Below are 15,769 nucleotides of genomic sequence, written 5' to 3' on the forward strand. Positions count from 1 at the left end.
TGTGCCTGGGGCTTATTGATATTAGGTTACACGGTTAAACACAGCCCTCTGTGCCATACTCAAGTCTAATGCTGATGATTTGGGTCACAAAGGGTAAAAAGAAAATATTAAGGGCCAACATTTGACCCCTTGATTAGACTTTTTGGGGGGCTTTTTGACCTTGACCCTAAAAAGAGTGTTGTGTTTTCAAAAGAGTGCACAGCAGGTGGGAAAATGATCCCACACTTAAATTATTTAAAATAATACGTTAGCACAATTCATCTCAACAATAATTGCCAATAATTATGGCTGCATCATCACTGATTAACTTCAACACACACACATACACACACGCACACGCACAAGCACACACAGACACACACACACACACAAACACAGCGAGGCCTTTGGAAACACCGGGGAACTAATGGGTTCCCATTTGGAGTTTAATTTCCTATGTGTTTATGACTGTTGACCACATACTGCATTCATTCATACCTTTGTATGTTCATATATGTCTGTGTGCATTTATTTAAGTACTAAAAACATATGTGAGTGTTTTTCATACGGCAGTATGCAAGCGATTTGACTAACTTGTGCAAGGTGTGTGTGTGTGTGTGTCTTATTTGGCAAGAGGTAAACTCTAAACAATTACAGATAGTGGTCAAGACTGGATAGGCACAGTACTAACTATAGCTTTCAACCCTTGACATGCACATTGACCCCACAGTATTTAGGTAAGTATAGGCCTAAGGCAAGTAAAGGACAAATAAGAATGCATACCCATATTAGCCATAGCCGTATTACTCCCATATTACGACCATATCTTTTTATTTCTCAACTTTACACTTAGCTTAATATCAGACCATTATGGCTTATCAGAATCTCAATTGACAACCTACTTGACACAGCTAAAGTAGTCTGTACTTAAAGCTTTTAAACCGTCTACAAGTTCCTGAAACAAGTGCTATCCTTTAGTGACCTCTACTGGCGAAATGTGTGTATTGAACAAAGGAAGTGAATGTGGATGTACTAACTGGATACTTTTTTATTGTGTTAATCAAAAACAATCCGACACAAAGGTTCACAAAGAGCCTCGGGGGTATTGCAGTGCACACCTTCAACTTTGGCCTTTCAGAAACAAACCTAACCCTTTTTCTTTACAGGGTATCTCCATCCATCCGAGACATTTGCAAACGAACGCACGCACCCACCCACACACACACACACACACACACTAACATGCACTCCCACACGCAAGGGCACATGCACACTCACAATACAAACTCAATCAGGAAAACATACCTTATTTCATTCTAATGAGTCTTTATACAGGGGTGTGTCACATGACATACAACAGGATATTTATTGGAGGACTTACAGGTGTGAAGAACAATGATTCTAATTTGACAAGGAGTTCAGGAATTGTTTTTTCTTATTAGTAGTAAGAAAAAACTTTGGGGGATGTGTCTTTTTCGGAAGGGCATGAAAAGCTATACATAAGTATCTTGAAAATAATGTTTTTTTTTAAATCCACCACAACCTATCAGCTTATGTTTGCACATAAATACGTATAACTAATACTATTCAACATTGTGCTTTCTTTTTCTCTCATCTTGCTTTAGACTATTGCTCCAACTCACCATTGTCATACGCATAGCAACCAACATTGGCCATGCGACTTTTTAACAAGGCTTCGAACCACTGCGGGTTTAACGGGAGACTCCTGTAACATCATCCGATAACAAAAGATCTCTGGATACGATGTCAACTTGTTGAGCGTCCCTTTAAACAAACCGCAACCAAGCTTCAAAATTCAGTTTAATGAGTTAATTACAACTTGTATATAGATAGAAGGAATATAAATAACAACAACAATGATTCCATACATCTAAAGTCCACTCGTTGGCCCACTTTGTACAGCTCTGCAGGAACGCAGAAAAACATTACCTTACGGTTATGTTCTCTTTACAAGTTATTTGAAATCAAAAGATTATGAACGTTTTGTAAGGCAGATATGTATTGCATTGGCTGTAGGTCGCTAACGTTGTTTAACATATATGGTTGAGCTCACTCCTGCTGTGTGTGAGCCATACAAACTAGGCCTCTTTCCATAAAAAATATTGACTTTTTAAAATGTGAAATGTAAAAGCAAGGTTTTATCTCACAAAGCCAGCTGTCGTCGTTCATACCCAAAGACTATACAATGTAAATGTACCGGATGGATACTCACAAGGAGCGTATGCGCACACAATGGACACTAGGGGGCGGTATAAACAACTCATTTATCACATGGGGACCAACAAGGTTTTCTCTGCCGCTCATCTGGTCAGGAAAACTACCACCAGCTACAGACAACAAGACATATGACTATAGACAGAGACTAGAAGGTCGTTATTGTCCTCATTGTCCAATCGGAAGACTTGAGCAGCAAAAGATTACAGTCCTCGACTAAAAAATGACTTAAATGCTGTAAAAAAAAAAAGATAGAAGTGTTGTTACATGTGTGAAGAGTACACAGATGTATATTGCAGCAAAACGGTGAGAAAAAAAGTGTTAGTGGCAACAAAGAACAGATTTCTGTGCATTTTAGTACCGGCTGATGAACGATGAAGTTCACTTGTCTATTTAGTACCGTATGGCAAATTAGTTTCCGGTGTTTATGTCCCTGTGTTAGAGTCACAGTCATCTATAACATTTTTGCATATATATATTCATAGATCACAAAAAACAAACATATGCAACAACAGTGGAAAAAAGTAGAAGTACAGTTTGAAATACAAATAATAGGTTCACTCATAAATATCATGCTAATATATACCATTGGCCCATAAACATGGGTTGTCATACTAAGAAGGAAGTGTTCTAGGATTCGCGGAGAAGAGAAGGGTCTCGTCAAGCCATCATCCCCCCCACCCCCCAATCTGTCCTCACACACTCCTCTCCTCCTCCTGCTCCTTGTCTTGCTAACGCTTAGAGGGAGTCTCATGTCCTCCTCACATGTGGGATGGGAGGTATAACATAGGGCTGTGGGCCGCCGATTATAGCTACGACTTTTAAGACTTCTAGTAAGAACGAGTGTCTTTTTTGTAAATAGTTATTGGCTCCTGCTTGTTTTTTTTTTCAGAGATTTTGTCCCCATACAATGTGAAATGAATATGCATTCTATTGTCAATGGTCAAATGTGAGCAGCACAGGTGGATCGTTTATAGGTGTGATAGGACTAGAAGTGATTTCTTTGTGTTTTTGTTGGTGTGCTATCAAAATGTTATTGCCATTGGAAAACATCTGTTCTGACTCGTGCAATTCCGATTGACTTTCTGTATGACTTTCTTCTTCAACTGCTCGGGATGTAGACGAATAGAGCAGAAACAGCCCTCATTAGTGCCATCGCATGGGCCAAAACCCTCTCCCACCCGAGTGGAAAATGGAAAGCCGTTCTGTTGTTTTGGTTTCAGTTCACTAGAATATCCGTCGCATGAAGAAACACTCGCAACTTGCAGCAGGGTCTGCGCAAGATGCTCATTTGCCACATGTTTGCATTTTTTATATGTGTGCGTGAGCTGGCGACAAGCTGCGATCTCTGATCCGATCCTTTTCCAGTACATCCCATGAGTGTTTTAGTGTTTGGAGTGCTAGCTCGTTTCATACTCCAGAACCGCTGCCGCTGGTGCCTGGCTGGTCCACCGGGTTCGGCCCGTTTCCACTGTGGTTCCAACAGACCCCACCCTGCGGCTGAGCAGTGTGTCCATGGGAGTGTTTTGGGGGGTCATATTTTCCGCAGGATGCAGTGGTGGGTCAGAGGAAAAAGAAAAAAGAGCAAAAGACAAAGTTTTCCCCAGCGTGTTAGATTTGTTAGAACGTTTTCCTGAGAAACGTTCTCCACAGCAAAGCGACTGGAGGGGTGGGGCTGGGGGGGAGCGAGTGTCTGTAACAAAATGTGTCCCTAGAGAAAGAGTTGAGGAGGATGGGTGTCCTCCTATGTTTTACAGCTTACTGAGTCATATTCACCGAGCGAGCCACATGCAGAACCAGGGGCAATGTGTCTGTGTGTGTGTGTGGGGATGCATGCATGATTGGCCAGAGGTGCGAGAGTTTGTCTGGTAGAGGAGTTGGTGGCTGGGCGGGGCTGAGGGGAGGGTACCACATAGTTAGGGGACATCCATAGCTAAATATACAAGACGGTCTTTGTATGTATGTGCACGTAAATATGCGTGCCAATGTGTGTTTGTTGTTTGTGCATGTGTGTGTGTGTGTGTGTGTGTGTGTGTACTGTGCATGTGCAGGTGTATTTCGACCCATCCATGATGATTTGGTCTCTTTCCATGTCTTTCTAACATTTTGTTTTCGTTTGTATCTTCCTCCTGCTAAACCGTGGTCTCTCTCTCTCTCTCTCTCTCTCTCTCCGTCATGGACCGTCTCTCCTTCCCGGTTATTCCCCGGCGCTGCGCGGGGCCCGCGGGTTCTGCTTCCCGTCGTGTGTTCGCCGGTTCCTCCCCTTCCTGATATCCTGGAGGTGTTTCCACTTCTTGTTGGGCGGCCTGTTGACCGGGGCAACGGGCAGGACTTGTTTGGCCGCGGCCTTCTCTGATAGGTCGCTTGCCGCCTTGCGTGCCCAAACTTGCTCGCATATCTGGTCAACGGTGCTCAGGTTGGGGTGGTCCACCAGCTGCATGAAGTCCCGGTACCACAGCTTTTGATTGGTGGACGAGGGCCCACCCCCGCTGCGGGGCTCCAATCGGACGGGGGAGTCGGAGGGCAGGTTGGAGATGGAGGTGGAAGAGGAGCTGGAGGGGACCACTTCTAGCGTGATGCCCAGCAGGGTTTGAGTGAAGCCGTGCTCCATGGCGTGGCATTGGTAGACGCCAACGTCTCTCTTCAAGACCCGGCGAATCAGAAGGCCCCTGTCCGTCTGGAGGACCCGGTCGTCCAGACGCACCTGAGGAAACAGGACAAATACATTCAAACACGAAGACATGATGATAACACACTGAGAGAAATCTCAGCGGAACGGTCCAGCTATGTCTTATAAAGCCTCTTCCCAGCCCCCTCCCATCTCTTCTCACCTCTTCCCGAGTCTGCTGTGGGTTCTTCTGGAAGGTCCAGGTGACTCTTGCCTGCAGGGATTTGGGAATACACTCCAGGAATGTGCTGCTGCTCTCCACTCCGTACAGTTTCCGCTCGATCACGCGATGCTTGTGGTGGTCTGCAGCGAAGGGGGCAGCGAAAAAACACACCTGTCATATGAACACACTCATGTATCACAGAGGGACATTGAGAGTAGATCTGAATAGAATAGAACAGGAAAAGGTTATTTTAAGATTTAAGGGTAATGAGTGTGACCTTTGAATCGTGTTTTGTTTCGAAGGGCATTGATGATTTAGCCATTGTCAATGGGCTATTTCCCATTTTAACTTCAACTAGTACCCTTTTCTTTCAATTTTTCACCTCTGGCCCACCTTCATTGAAGAGTGCTGATAAACACTGGTCTTTCAAATTCAGAATGGAGTTCAGCTTGTGTAGGTTCAGTTATATTCATTCATAGTTTGGGTAGATTAAGTCGTATTCAGCTATAGCGAGTGGGAGTTCAACATGCTTCCACAGCTAGCGCCAAACAAGACACAAGAAGCCATTGGCTTTCTGTTTGCGACCTCACATGACCCGAGGAAGAGGCCGCGGCCGGTCTGAGACACAGTCCATCATTGATGAAGTGCGGCAATAACGAGGTTACATACATTCTGTGCCATGAATCTCCACCATGGACATTAGTGAGAAATAATAATCAATAATAATTATTATACTTGCTCAAACTATGATGAATGTTCAGACAGGCCACTGTGCCCTGTGCTTTCTAAGAGGAGGGCATTTGGTTAATGTTTATATTTCATGCACTTTATTTCTATTATAGGCGTTTTTGCAAACAAATATATGTGACCAATACCACACAACAGCAATGGTTGACCCCAAACGTTTTTCTCTCACTCCCCTCACTTAGATCGTTTCTGTGACCTTTACCAGTTTCACATAGGCTGGCTCAGATGCCACAGGCTATAATCCGATAAGTCCCCAATTCATTCCCAATCGAGTGATTAGCTTCTTGCGGTTCTGTGCCCAAGCAACCATTAGGCAAAGAAAGCTGCTATTGTGGGCCGGGACGGTCAGAGGTGACCGGGGGTACTAGGGGTCCAGCGTCTCTGAGGTTCAGGGTCGCTGAGGTTCAAGGTTTGGGCTATTCAACAGCAGCTCTAACCTCCAGAACACAGAGTGTTGGGGTCTCCGTTCCTCACGTCCTGCCGGCGGAAACGCCTGAAAGAAATAAACATGGTTTATCATCATGATGTCGTGCTGACATCACTTCATCAATGTCTAGACCAGAGAGAGTCAGTAGGGTCGTACTGGGGTCGGGGAACAGAAACCCTTTGCTGTATCTCTTCCTCCGAGTCATTTCACATCTCTGATCTCATTCTTTAAACAAAGCGGTCTAGCTTAGCAAATGGGTTGTGTAAGCCTCCCTCTGTTCTATTTATTAATAATCTGAATATTTAACTTATTTTCCGAATGCATAAAAATACGGATCATCATTGGATTGAGTAAATATAACCTTTCCTCAATCCTTTCCTCATTGCTAGATCTACGGGAAGTTAAACTGTATTCATCACTTCAGGTTGATCTGTTAATATATCTCTCACTCCGTTCGAGTGATGAAAATAAATCTCTGGGGATGTGACCGGAGCATAACTCTGCTATAGTATAACCAATGGACAACACAACGCACATGCGTCTCTTATGGGCCTATCCAGAGCCTCACCTCTTGGTGTTGGGCAGGTAGCGCGTGCAGGAGGTGCCGTCCCAGGCGCAGTAGGGGTCTCGGGCCAGGCAGCACTCGGCGCACGCCTTCCCGTACACACTGCAGCGGTGGAGGGGCACCTGGGCGATGGCCGTGTCCGAGCCCACGTACAGCTGTTGCTGTTGGACAAACAGAGGCCAGCGGCCATCAGGCGACATGTGGAAGGGACGCTGGTCAGGTGTGAAGTATTCATGGGGTTATAGTTAATTTTCCTGCATTGATTGATTCAATGGATAAGGAGGTGTTGATTGAGCTATATCTATTATTATTCTTTTAGTATTATTTATTCAAGATTGTAAATTTATTATTTATTCTTATATTGAATTATAGACATACCCGTTTGGAGGAGATCTGCATGTTGATGATGGATGAGGCATCCTGAGAGGGGGAGAGAATCAAACGGCTGTTGTTATGAAGTGTCGATGTTATACATAGAAGGGGCAAAGTTGCGGGGTGTATCATGTGCGTTGGGTCGTATCATGTGGTAATATCATGGGATATTAGAACAGTGGTGTCCAGCGGCTGTACCTTGAAGACCTCCAGCTCCTCCAGAAGCAGGTCCTCCATGTTGTTCCAGCGCTCCTTGGGAACACTGATTACCTTCAGAACCGTCCCCTTGTCTGCAAACAGGACAAGATGATTGGTCGATCGATTTTACATTTTTTATGATAGATACTACATCAGTTGTATGTTACAGTGAATTTGAAAGAAATTATGGTTGTTTCTTTTTCTATGATAAAAAAAAAATTTTGTGTTTCATTTACACTTCAGTTTGATGCTTACACAACTACACCCTTATATATTGCTCATTAGGACATCCCTCAAATAGTGTTGTGTTAAAACCCACCACTAGGGGTGGAATTTCGGGACACCACTTCTTCTCATCCTCAGACTTTCAAACACTGGTGACACCCAGACCAAACAATCTCGCCCGTGCAACTCATCATCAACCATCCATTCGGGTGACTACAACATCTTCAAACATATTTCAACATCCCTGATACATTAAATTCTTAACTCCTGCACACAGCAGGTTCTTCACGCCACGATAAATAAACTTTATCCCTAGGGCCATTACAGAACTGAACAGCCATGCCCTACCACTGCCCCCCCTAGCTTTCAAAGTTGCATCTTAAAAGGACTCTCAACACATGGGACTCAACGTTGCCTTGACAATGCTTTCTTAAAATGTTTCTTTCATACAGTATTTTATTCAGTATTTTAATTTATACTATTTATTGTGTGAGTGTTTATAAGAGCATTGTGTTAGAGGATGCATAAGCAAATTTCATTGCATGGATCTACTGCACAATAACCAGGGTGTGCGATTGGTTGGGGGGGGGGGGGAATCATCATTCCCCCTGTTTTTTTTTATTAGATTTTTTTTGGAAAATGTAATGTATTTAGTTTGCATTAAAGATGAATGTTCAACTGTTCTTAAAAAAATAATTAGGCCTGTTGATTGCCTATTTTTTCATGAAAAAAAAAAGAAAAAGAAAAACATCCCCCCCCCCCCCCCTCCGGTTCTTTGACAAATCGCACCCTGACAGTGGCATAAAGGTCTATTCTATTCTATTCTGGGCACAGCATTGCGTTCGGTGCGCCTGCGTTGTGCGTACCGGTGCCGATGAACATGACGTCGTACTGGCCGTCGGCGGCGTTGACCCGGTCCACGGCCACCTGGGTGAAGCCGTACTCCACGTTGGTGCGGAGGAACACGGGCCGGCGGTTCAGCGGGTACACCGGGTTGAACATGAGCGGGTGGTGCCGCGCAAACTGGATCACGTCGTCAGGGAAACCCTTGGTGGAGTCGAAGCTGCCGAACGTCTTGCTGGGACACTGGTGGGGGGGGGGGGGGGAGGGGAAGGAGAGTTCATTAAGGGAGCTTATGTATGCTAAGGTCTCTGGAAAGTTGGACGGAGAAGACGTCGTTATGCTGCTGACTATTCATTCGTTTTGAATAATTGTTGACCTTTTTCCTTCCTAGCTGCCATGTTATTATTTTCTTTTCAAGAGTCATACCTTTTGCCTCGTTTTTTCTCTTTACCTCTGAATTGATTTTAATGCGCGTAAAAGGCTCAACGTAGCTGAACGGAGCCATTGTGGACGGGCTTGTAACTGTTCTACTGTTCACACTGCTGTCTGACGAGATCTGTTGCATTTCTTAGCCAACTCAGTAATACTAAACACTTGGGTAATGCTGGTTTTCATTGGCTCACCGATGTCTGCCCACTCAGCTTCTTAGGCAAAAACCCTGCAATTCAGCAGAGGATAATCCCTGTTTTTTTATCCCTCCTTAAGGTGTGTCTATTTCCTGTTCCATCCACAAGTTCCTTTGTGTGAACATCTGAGGGCTTGAAATCTGAAGATGGTGAAAGGTCCCCAGATGACCCTATAAGAAGTTGTGTGATTTTATGTGTGTGTGTATGCACATGCATGTGTGTGTGTGTGTTTGTGTGTGTGTGTATGGGTATATGTATATGTGTGTGGCTTTGACTTAAACTGTAATAATAAAGGACCACTTAAACGATTGTAAGAAACACACATGTAAGTGCCGCATTAGGCTGCACTGGCACTTCAGGAATGAGGGCGCCCACCATATTATAGTTCTAATACGATTAGCACAGCTGACTAGCCATTCAAAGTATTGCCCAAATCCCACATAATCCATTTATATTGGCCAGACATACAGTATAATGTAATGCTACTACTAGGTTGGGCCAAATGTTGCAAGTGGGAGATTTACTTGTTTAGTTATTTCTTTCTGAGGATGATACTACTAGTTAGGGTTAGAGTTAACCTTCCAGTTCTTTGTTAGTTACATTTGTTTCAGTTCTTTGTAAGTCAACAATGATAGGTAACTTGTCCCTCTGAAAGACTCCTAAAGTGAGTTTTCATTTTGTTTTGCCCCCATAATTATGCTACAAGAATCATTTGTAATTTGGACCCCATAAGTATCATTCAACTTGGAAAAGCCTGGCAAAGTGTGGCATTCACACTGTTAGCTATTACTGCTGCTCTCTAGCTCTTTAGCTCTATGATCACTGGGTTCACTTTGGTTGGACTGCTTTAAGGGACAACACCGGGGCTCCGTCTGCCAGGACAAGAAGAAAACCAAGTCTCAAACCCAAATCTTGCTGACGCTGCAAGCATGTGCTTCCAAATTACCTGAGACCAAACATTACAGGGATTGGGAGGGATTGTCTGGAGGATTTTTACTGAAATGACGCCACACAAGAGCCCTGCAGCTCTATGGTGTAGGAGCAAAGGGTTACAAGGCTTATGTATAAAAACATGCCATATCTCAGATTTGATCAATTAATACTGCAACACATACCACGCCCCAAGAACGATTCCGCATTTGGGGATTTAAAAAATAATTAATGGATAGGCTGTATCATTTTTCGACGATACAAAAAAAAAACGACCAAAAAAATGATGATGTTAATTTGGATTGACTTTGGCAACGATAACTTAAATACGTTTATTTTGCCGTGTCAGCGTCACAATGTCCCGCTGAACCGATGCAATACCCTCTGCTCTATTCCATCGTTGTCCCCCTGTCACGGCACATGAAAGCGGGGCAACATACCATGCCGGGGCGCGGGTAGGGGACCTTGCCCTGGAATGGGACCCACTGGTAGTTAGGCCCCTCTTTGTGAGCGAAGGGGCCCAGGAAAGCCCTCCGGATGTCGTTCATGGTGTAGATACACACCGCCGAGCCTTTGAATACACTGCTGCTGGCGGAGAGAGCAGGGGGGGCGGGGTCAATGTAACACATATTACATTCCCTTTCACTCAAATCATGATCCCCGCGTTCACAGAGTCAACCGGAATTTGGCCGTCTCATCCCTGCATCTACCTCTCACACCCTGTCTCTCTCTTTCATCCACACACACACACACACACACATACACGCACACAAATATGCATATACACATTTGTTCACAACACTATGGGATGGATGGGGACTCTTTTATAGCCATAGTAAACCAGTAAAACACCATTTTTAGGCCACACAGTAACTTAAGATGACCATGATTCTACCAAAGCATTTATGGTACACTGACTACTGTTGTGAGACAATATTATTGGTCTGACTCATATTGTGGGTCCGCTAGTTTGGCTTCTGCCAGCCTACTTCCCTGCAAGCCTTTTCTTGTACAATGGATTTACGAGATTATATGCCCAATACTTTCAAAGATCCCTCGATATGCTCTGGCCAGCAAGTCAATTTACAGTCATTACAACCGTCGTGTTGCCTTCAATGTGCAGTTTGGATTAGGCTGTGTGTCTGTACTCTGTATTTTTGTGCAGCAACAGATGTAGCGGAGAAGTAAAAATCTCAAGCAAATTCTACCTTGTGGGGTATTTTGAACATTACACTGAAATTGTGTTGCAATAAAAACAACCAAACATTGAAGCTAATTAATCATCAGCTTCTCTCTACTTGTGTTGTCACACTTTTGCATGTCTGTACATGCAAACAAAGGACCAGATAATGGGCTGGAACAAAGAAAAACCTGAAACTTTCAGACGCCCCCCTGCTCCCCCCCCCCCCCCCCCCCCCCCCCCCCCCCCCCCATCCCACCCTCTCTCTGACCTGGAAGTAGAGAAGACCGTGTAGACCAAAGGATTCTTCCTGTCTCGCGTCTGCAACAGAAACACATCACCTGGAACACACACACACACATGCACAGAGGTCAGAGGTGACCACTCTCGGGTCAAAGGTCGGCAGCAAGATAAACACACCCCTGAGGCCATGTCTCTGATAACCAGGAGGTCACAGCAGACTGACCTACAGGACTACAGGCAGTGTAGCCGACAGCGTAATGACCTCGACTCAAGTTTACGCAATTAGACGGATTAAACGTAATTGGAACGCACTGATGGAAATGGACAAGGAGGTAGACCTGGCGCAGCAATAAAATGATTCATGAAAATGTTACTAGAGACCAGGCGATTATGGCTACCATTCTATCAATGTGCTTTTATTGCTAACTCCTAGCAGCAAAAGTAGTAGTCATTATAAAAAGTACTTTCAATAGGACACAATTCCAACCCCCCCTGCGTATTTGTTTGTTTAATTGATGGATGATTCATCGGTAGATCTACTGGACCTTAGACTGTATTCATCACTTTGAAGATATATCGCTTTATTTATCGTTCACTAAATTTGAGTAATGAATGCATTACGCTGCTATCGTAGGAAGAATGGATATCTCAGACTTTGGTGTATCCTCTTACTCTCTGAGACGGAAAGTTACACCAACCTAAATACTTACAGAAGGTTTCTCTTACTGTGGAAAAATATAGATTTTCTCACCGCAGAAAGAGGGCGATGCATTCCCACGCTAAGGTCAACATATGTAGCGGCTGGAGACGTTCCATCACTTAATATCAGTTTAGATACGCTCCCTGCTGGCCTTATTAGGAGATCTGTTACCGGACATGACTTACACAAGCAGGAAGACATTTTGGGGCCCGTCCTTTTGGGAATGAATGGCTCTTCTCTTATGTTATCTTCCACAATGTAAGGCTAATGTTCCCAATGTTGTATTGAAGAATCTTTATCCTTTTCTAAACATGTACCAATAAAAAGATTCAAAATCTTGAGGAAACAAGTTTGTGTCATTTATGAAAATGTTCTAGTATAACAATTTACATTTTATTCTTCTCTAATGTCCTCCCCTCCCCTTCTCCTCCCCTCCTCCTCCCCTCTCCTCCTCTCCTCCCATTTCCTCCCCTTTCCTCTTCCTCTCCTCCTCCTCTCCTCACCCTGCCCTCCCCCTCCTCTCCTCCCTTCTCCTCCCCTCTCTTCCTCCTCCTCTCATCCCCTCTCCTCCTCCCCTCCCCTCTTCCTCCCCTCCTCCTCTCCGCCCATCTCCTCTTTAATGTAATTAAGGAGCAAAACTTACGCAATTCATCGAAGTAGGTGTCGCTGCCGTCGGCTCCGGGGACTGAGCAGATGAGCCGGGTCTTCAGGAAGGTGGTCCACTTGTTCACCAGACTGCGCTGGCCGCCCATGTCGTTCTGGGAACAAATTACATGAAAACATGAAACACCATGAAGCCGACAATGAAGCATTACTGTTGTATTGCTCCCACGCGAATACGTTCAAATTAATGCAACATGAACTAATTAAACGTTATTGCAAACAGCATGTATTCAAAGCGTCGCTGACACATGAGGCCGAGAAAAATCAAAGCATACAGTCACAATTGGATTTTCTTAAAGCTAGGGTAGGCAAATTGGAGAAACCAGGCAGTGTAAGCTACATTTTGAAAGTATCCAAGCGATAAAATTCCACCTCTGCCTTAATGCCTCCCTCCAAAGCCTCCAAAAACAAAAGATTTGACGATCATATTACCGGCCTGCGACCGCCACAGACACCAGAGTATTATTTCATGTTTTTATCAGTACAATTGATTTATTAAACACTGTCGGGATGTGAAGATAATCTAAAGTACTATGACACAGAAATCGCAATAAATCGCCTACACAAGCTTTAAAACAACCCCCGCTGTACAGAGTGCATGGTAGCTCTGCGAGTCAGGCAGATGCGGATAGCAGATGCTCTAGGTATGAGTGTAGCGCGTGTAGAAACCCCCTCTCACCCTGCACAGCTGTCCGATGCGGGAGTAGCTGGACTTGCCCAGGCCCTGCGCCTCCACCGCCGTCTCCCGGAAGAAGAAGAAGATCTTGTCATCGTCCGGGTTCTCGCTTTCAGGCACCCAGAAGGACCCCACGAACTTTGGCTCTGTGGTGAAGGAGAGGAGAGAGGAGAGAGGAGACAGGAGAGGAGGTCACCCATACGTCACCTGACAAGGATTGACATGTATATTATACATTCCTTGCATTCAAATACTGGTAAAGGCAACCGCTGAGACAGACTAAAGTAAACTTTTGAATTGTTGATTTTTATTTATACCAAAGTGAGGCCTATACTTGTATACTGTGTGTACAAGTATAGCTTCAAACCGCAGATTATCCATTAGACTACTCTACCCAGGCACACATAGTAGATACATACATGCATGCATACGCACACACAAAGTCCCTCACTCACTCACTCCCTCACTCTCACACATACCATTGAGCCAGCGTGAGTCATGCTGCTCCGTGCGAATAGACGGCCGTTTCCCCAAACTCCTAAAGATGGTGAAGTCCCGCCCCATCAGGTCGGTGGCCACGCCCGCATACAACTCATCGCCTGGGAGACGGGAAAGAAGGCGGCGCTCATGATGGTGGATTGGCATCTTGCTCTCAATATAAATAACCCAAAAAACGACTTCCTCTACTAACATTCCAATGCAAAATGGAGGTGGTCATTGCGAGTTAGTAATGTTTTTTTGGTAATTTGTCTATTTATTAATAGTTCAATGATTGGTCATTATGGGGAAACATTGTTGTGTTTGAAACTACCACTGTGTTCCTCATATGAGACATTGCAAACAAAACAATGAGTAGCCTAGATCACAGTACATTTACGTGGATTTACAGTCTTTCATTGCTAAAACTGTCTTGAGTCCTCTCAAAGTATCGCCGACCAAATAATCCCACGGTGCACTCTGATGTGAAAGCCCTCCAGCAGGTACAGTGTATCCCGACGAGGCACTTGGACTGGTCCCTGGGTGGAGCCTTACCGATCAGGACGGAGGCGGCGGTGTGACGGGGGTCGTAGGGACTCCTCCCTTTCCCGTCCTCCACCTTGGTGGGGTCGATCCTGAACACCCCGTCCTAGGACACACGGGAGAGCGGGTCGTGAGTGTGTGTGTGCATGTAAAATGACACTGTGCCCTTGATGTTGAAGTTTGTCCCTAAAGCTTTGTTATGTTTGTTTATTCGTGTGCGTGTGGGTGCATGTGTGTATGTGTGTGTGTGTGTGTTTATGTCTGTCCATACCTCAAACTTCTGTCCCACCTCCACGAAGGCGCAGGTGGGGTGGAAGGCCCCCGTCCCGCAGGCGAACAGGTGGGTGCGGTTGTAGTGGTGCAGGATCTTCACGTAGTTCACACAATCAACCTGGGAGACAAACACAAACACACAATTAAAAACAATATCAAAACTCATGTTTAGCCATTTCATTGAAGTCTGACCAAGCCCTTTTTATAATGTCTGCTTCTGTTTTTCTCCTTTTGTATAGAAGCTTATTATTCATTTTTTAAGGTCGACAGGGTTTCATTTAATAATCTGTCCATTTAAGACACTCACTTGCCACTCTGCTCTATCTATCTCTCCCTCTCCCCATCTATTCCTCTCCCCATCTCTCTCCCTCTCCCCCTCTCCCCATCTCTGCCCCTCTCCCCCTCCCCACCTCTCCCTCCCCCTCTCCCATTCTCTCCCCATCTCTCCCCCTCTCCCATTCTCTCCCCACCTCTCCCTCGCCCCCTCCCCACCTCTCCCCATCTCTCCCCCTCTCCCATTCTCTCCCCATCTCCCCCTTGCCCCCTCCCCACCTCTCCCCCTCTCCCTCCCCCTCTCCCATTCTCTCCCCATCTCCCCCTCGCCCCCTCCCCACCTCTCCCCCTCTCCCTCCCCCTCTCCATCCCTGTCTGCCTCTCTGTTTAATGAAGTACATTCCTGGCATCGCTCATCTCTGCCAGCCTGCCTATGACAACACGGTAGGCTCGCCTCCTCTGCTGCGCTCGCTGGATTGTTGTGACAGCATCAGAGACACTCTGGAGCCACCAGCAGAGAGATCAGTTCTCACACACACGCATGTACCCGGTGTGTGTATGTGTGTGTGTGTGTGTGTACACAGGGTCCAGGATGCAGGACTCTGCTCAGTTTTAGAAGTTTTTTTTTTACCAGACGTAGTGTATGACACATATGTATGCTGAATAGAAATATGCAATCTACTAATATTAATGCTAATTAAATGACAACTGCTACTTTTTTGAAACTGTTTATAGTGCTTCTTTTACAAATAATGAAAAGTGC

The 15,769-nt window shown here is 45.1% G+C and overlaps 1 protein-coding gene across 4 annotated transcripts in view; it reads right to left on the minus strand.

Moving 5' to 3' along the window:
* Positions 1-1,076: 1,076 nt before the first annotated feature.
* The window catches only part of sema3b (sema domain, immunoglobulin domain (Ig), short basic domain, secreted, (semaphorin) 3B), a 60,601-nt gene continuing 45,908 nt past the window's right edge, over positions 1,077-15,769 (minus strand). For all 4 annotated transcript variants that reach the window (XM_079741291.1, XM_079741292.1, XM_079741289.1 and 1 more), the window contains exons 5-18: positions 14,732-14,851; positions 14,473-14,566; positions 13,920-14,039; positions 13,444-13,586; positions 12,745-12,859; positions 11,430-11,499; positions 10,419-10,563; positions 8,446-8,665; positions 7,355-7,446; positions 7,163-7,204; positions 6,788-6,945; positions 6,230-6,285; positions 5,046-5,185; positions 1,077-4,918 (exon numbers count right to left, since the gene is read on the minus strand). In XM_079741291.1, coding sequence (XP_079597417.1) covers positions 4,412-4,918; positions 5,046-5,185; positions 6,230-6,285; positions 6,788-6,945; positions 7,163-7,204; positions 7,355-7,446; positions 8,446-8,665; positions 10,419-10,563; positions 11,430-11,499; positions 12,745-12,859; positions 13,444-13,586; positions 13,920-14,039; positions 14,473-14,566; positions 14,732-14,851 — 2,022 coding nt within the window. In that variant the 3' untranslated portion in view covers positions 1,077-4,411. The remainder of the gene's footprint in view (positions 4,919-5,045; positions 5,186-6,229; positions 6,286-6,787; positions 6,946-7,162; positions 7,205-7,354; positions 7,447-8,445; positions 8,666-10,418; positions 10,564-11,429; positions 11,500-12,744; positions 12,860-13,443; positions 13,587-13,919; positions 14,040-14,472; positions 14,567-14,731; positions 14,852-15,769) is intronic.

Source organism: Pollachius pollachius (assembly GCF_949987615.1).
Source record: "Pollachius pollachius genome assembly, chromosome: 8".
NCBI lineage: Eukaryota > Metazoa > Chordata > Actinopteri > Gadiformes > Gadidae > Pollachius > Pollachius pollachius.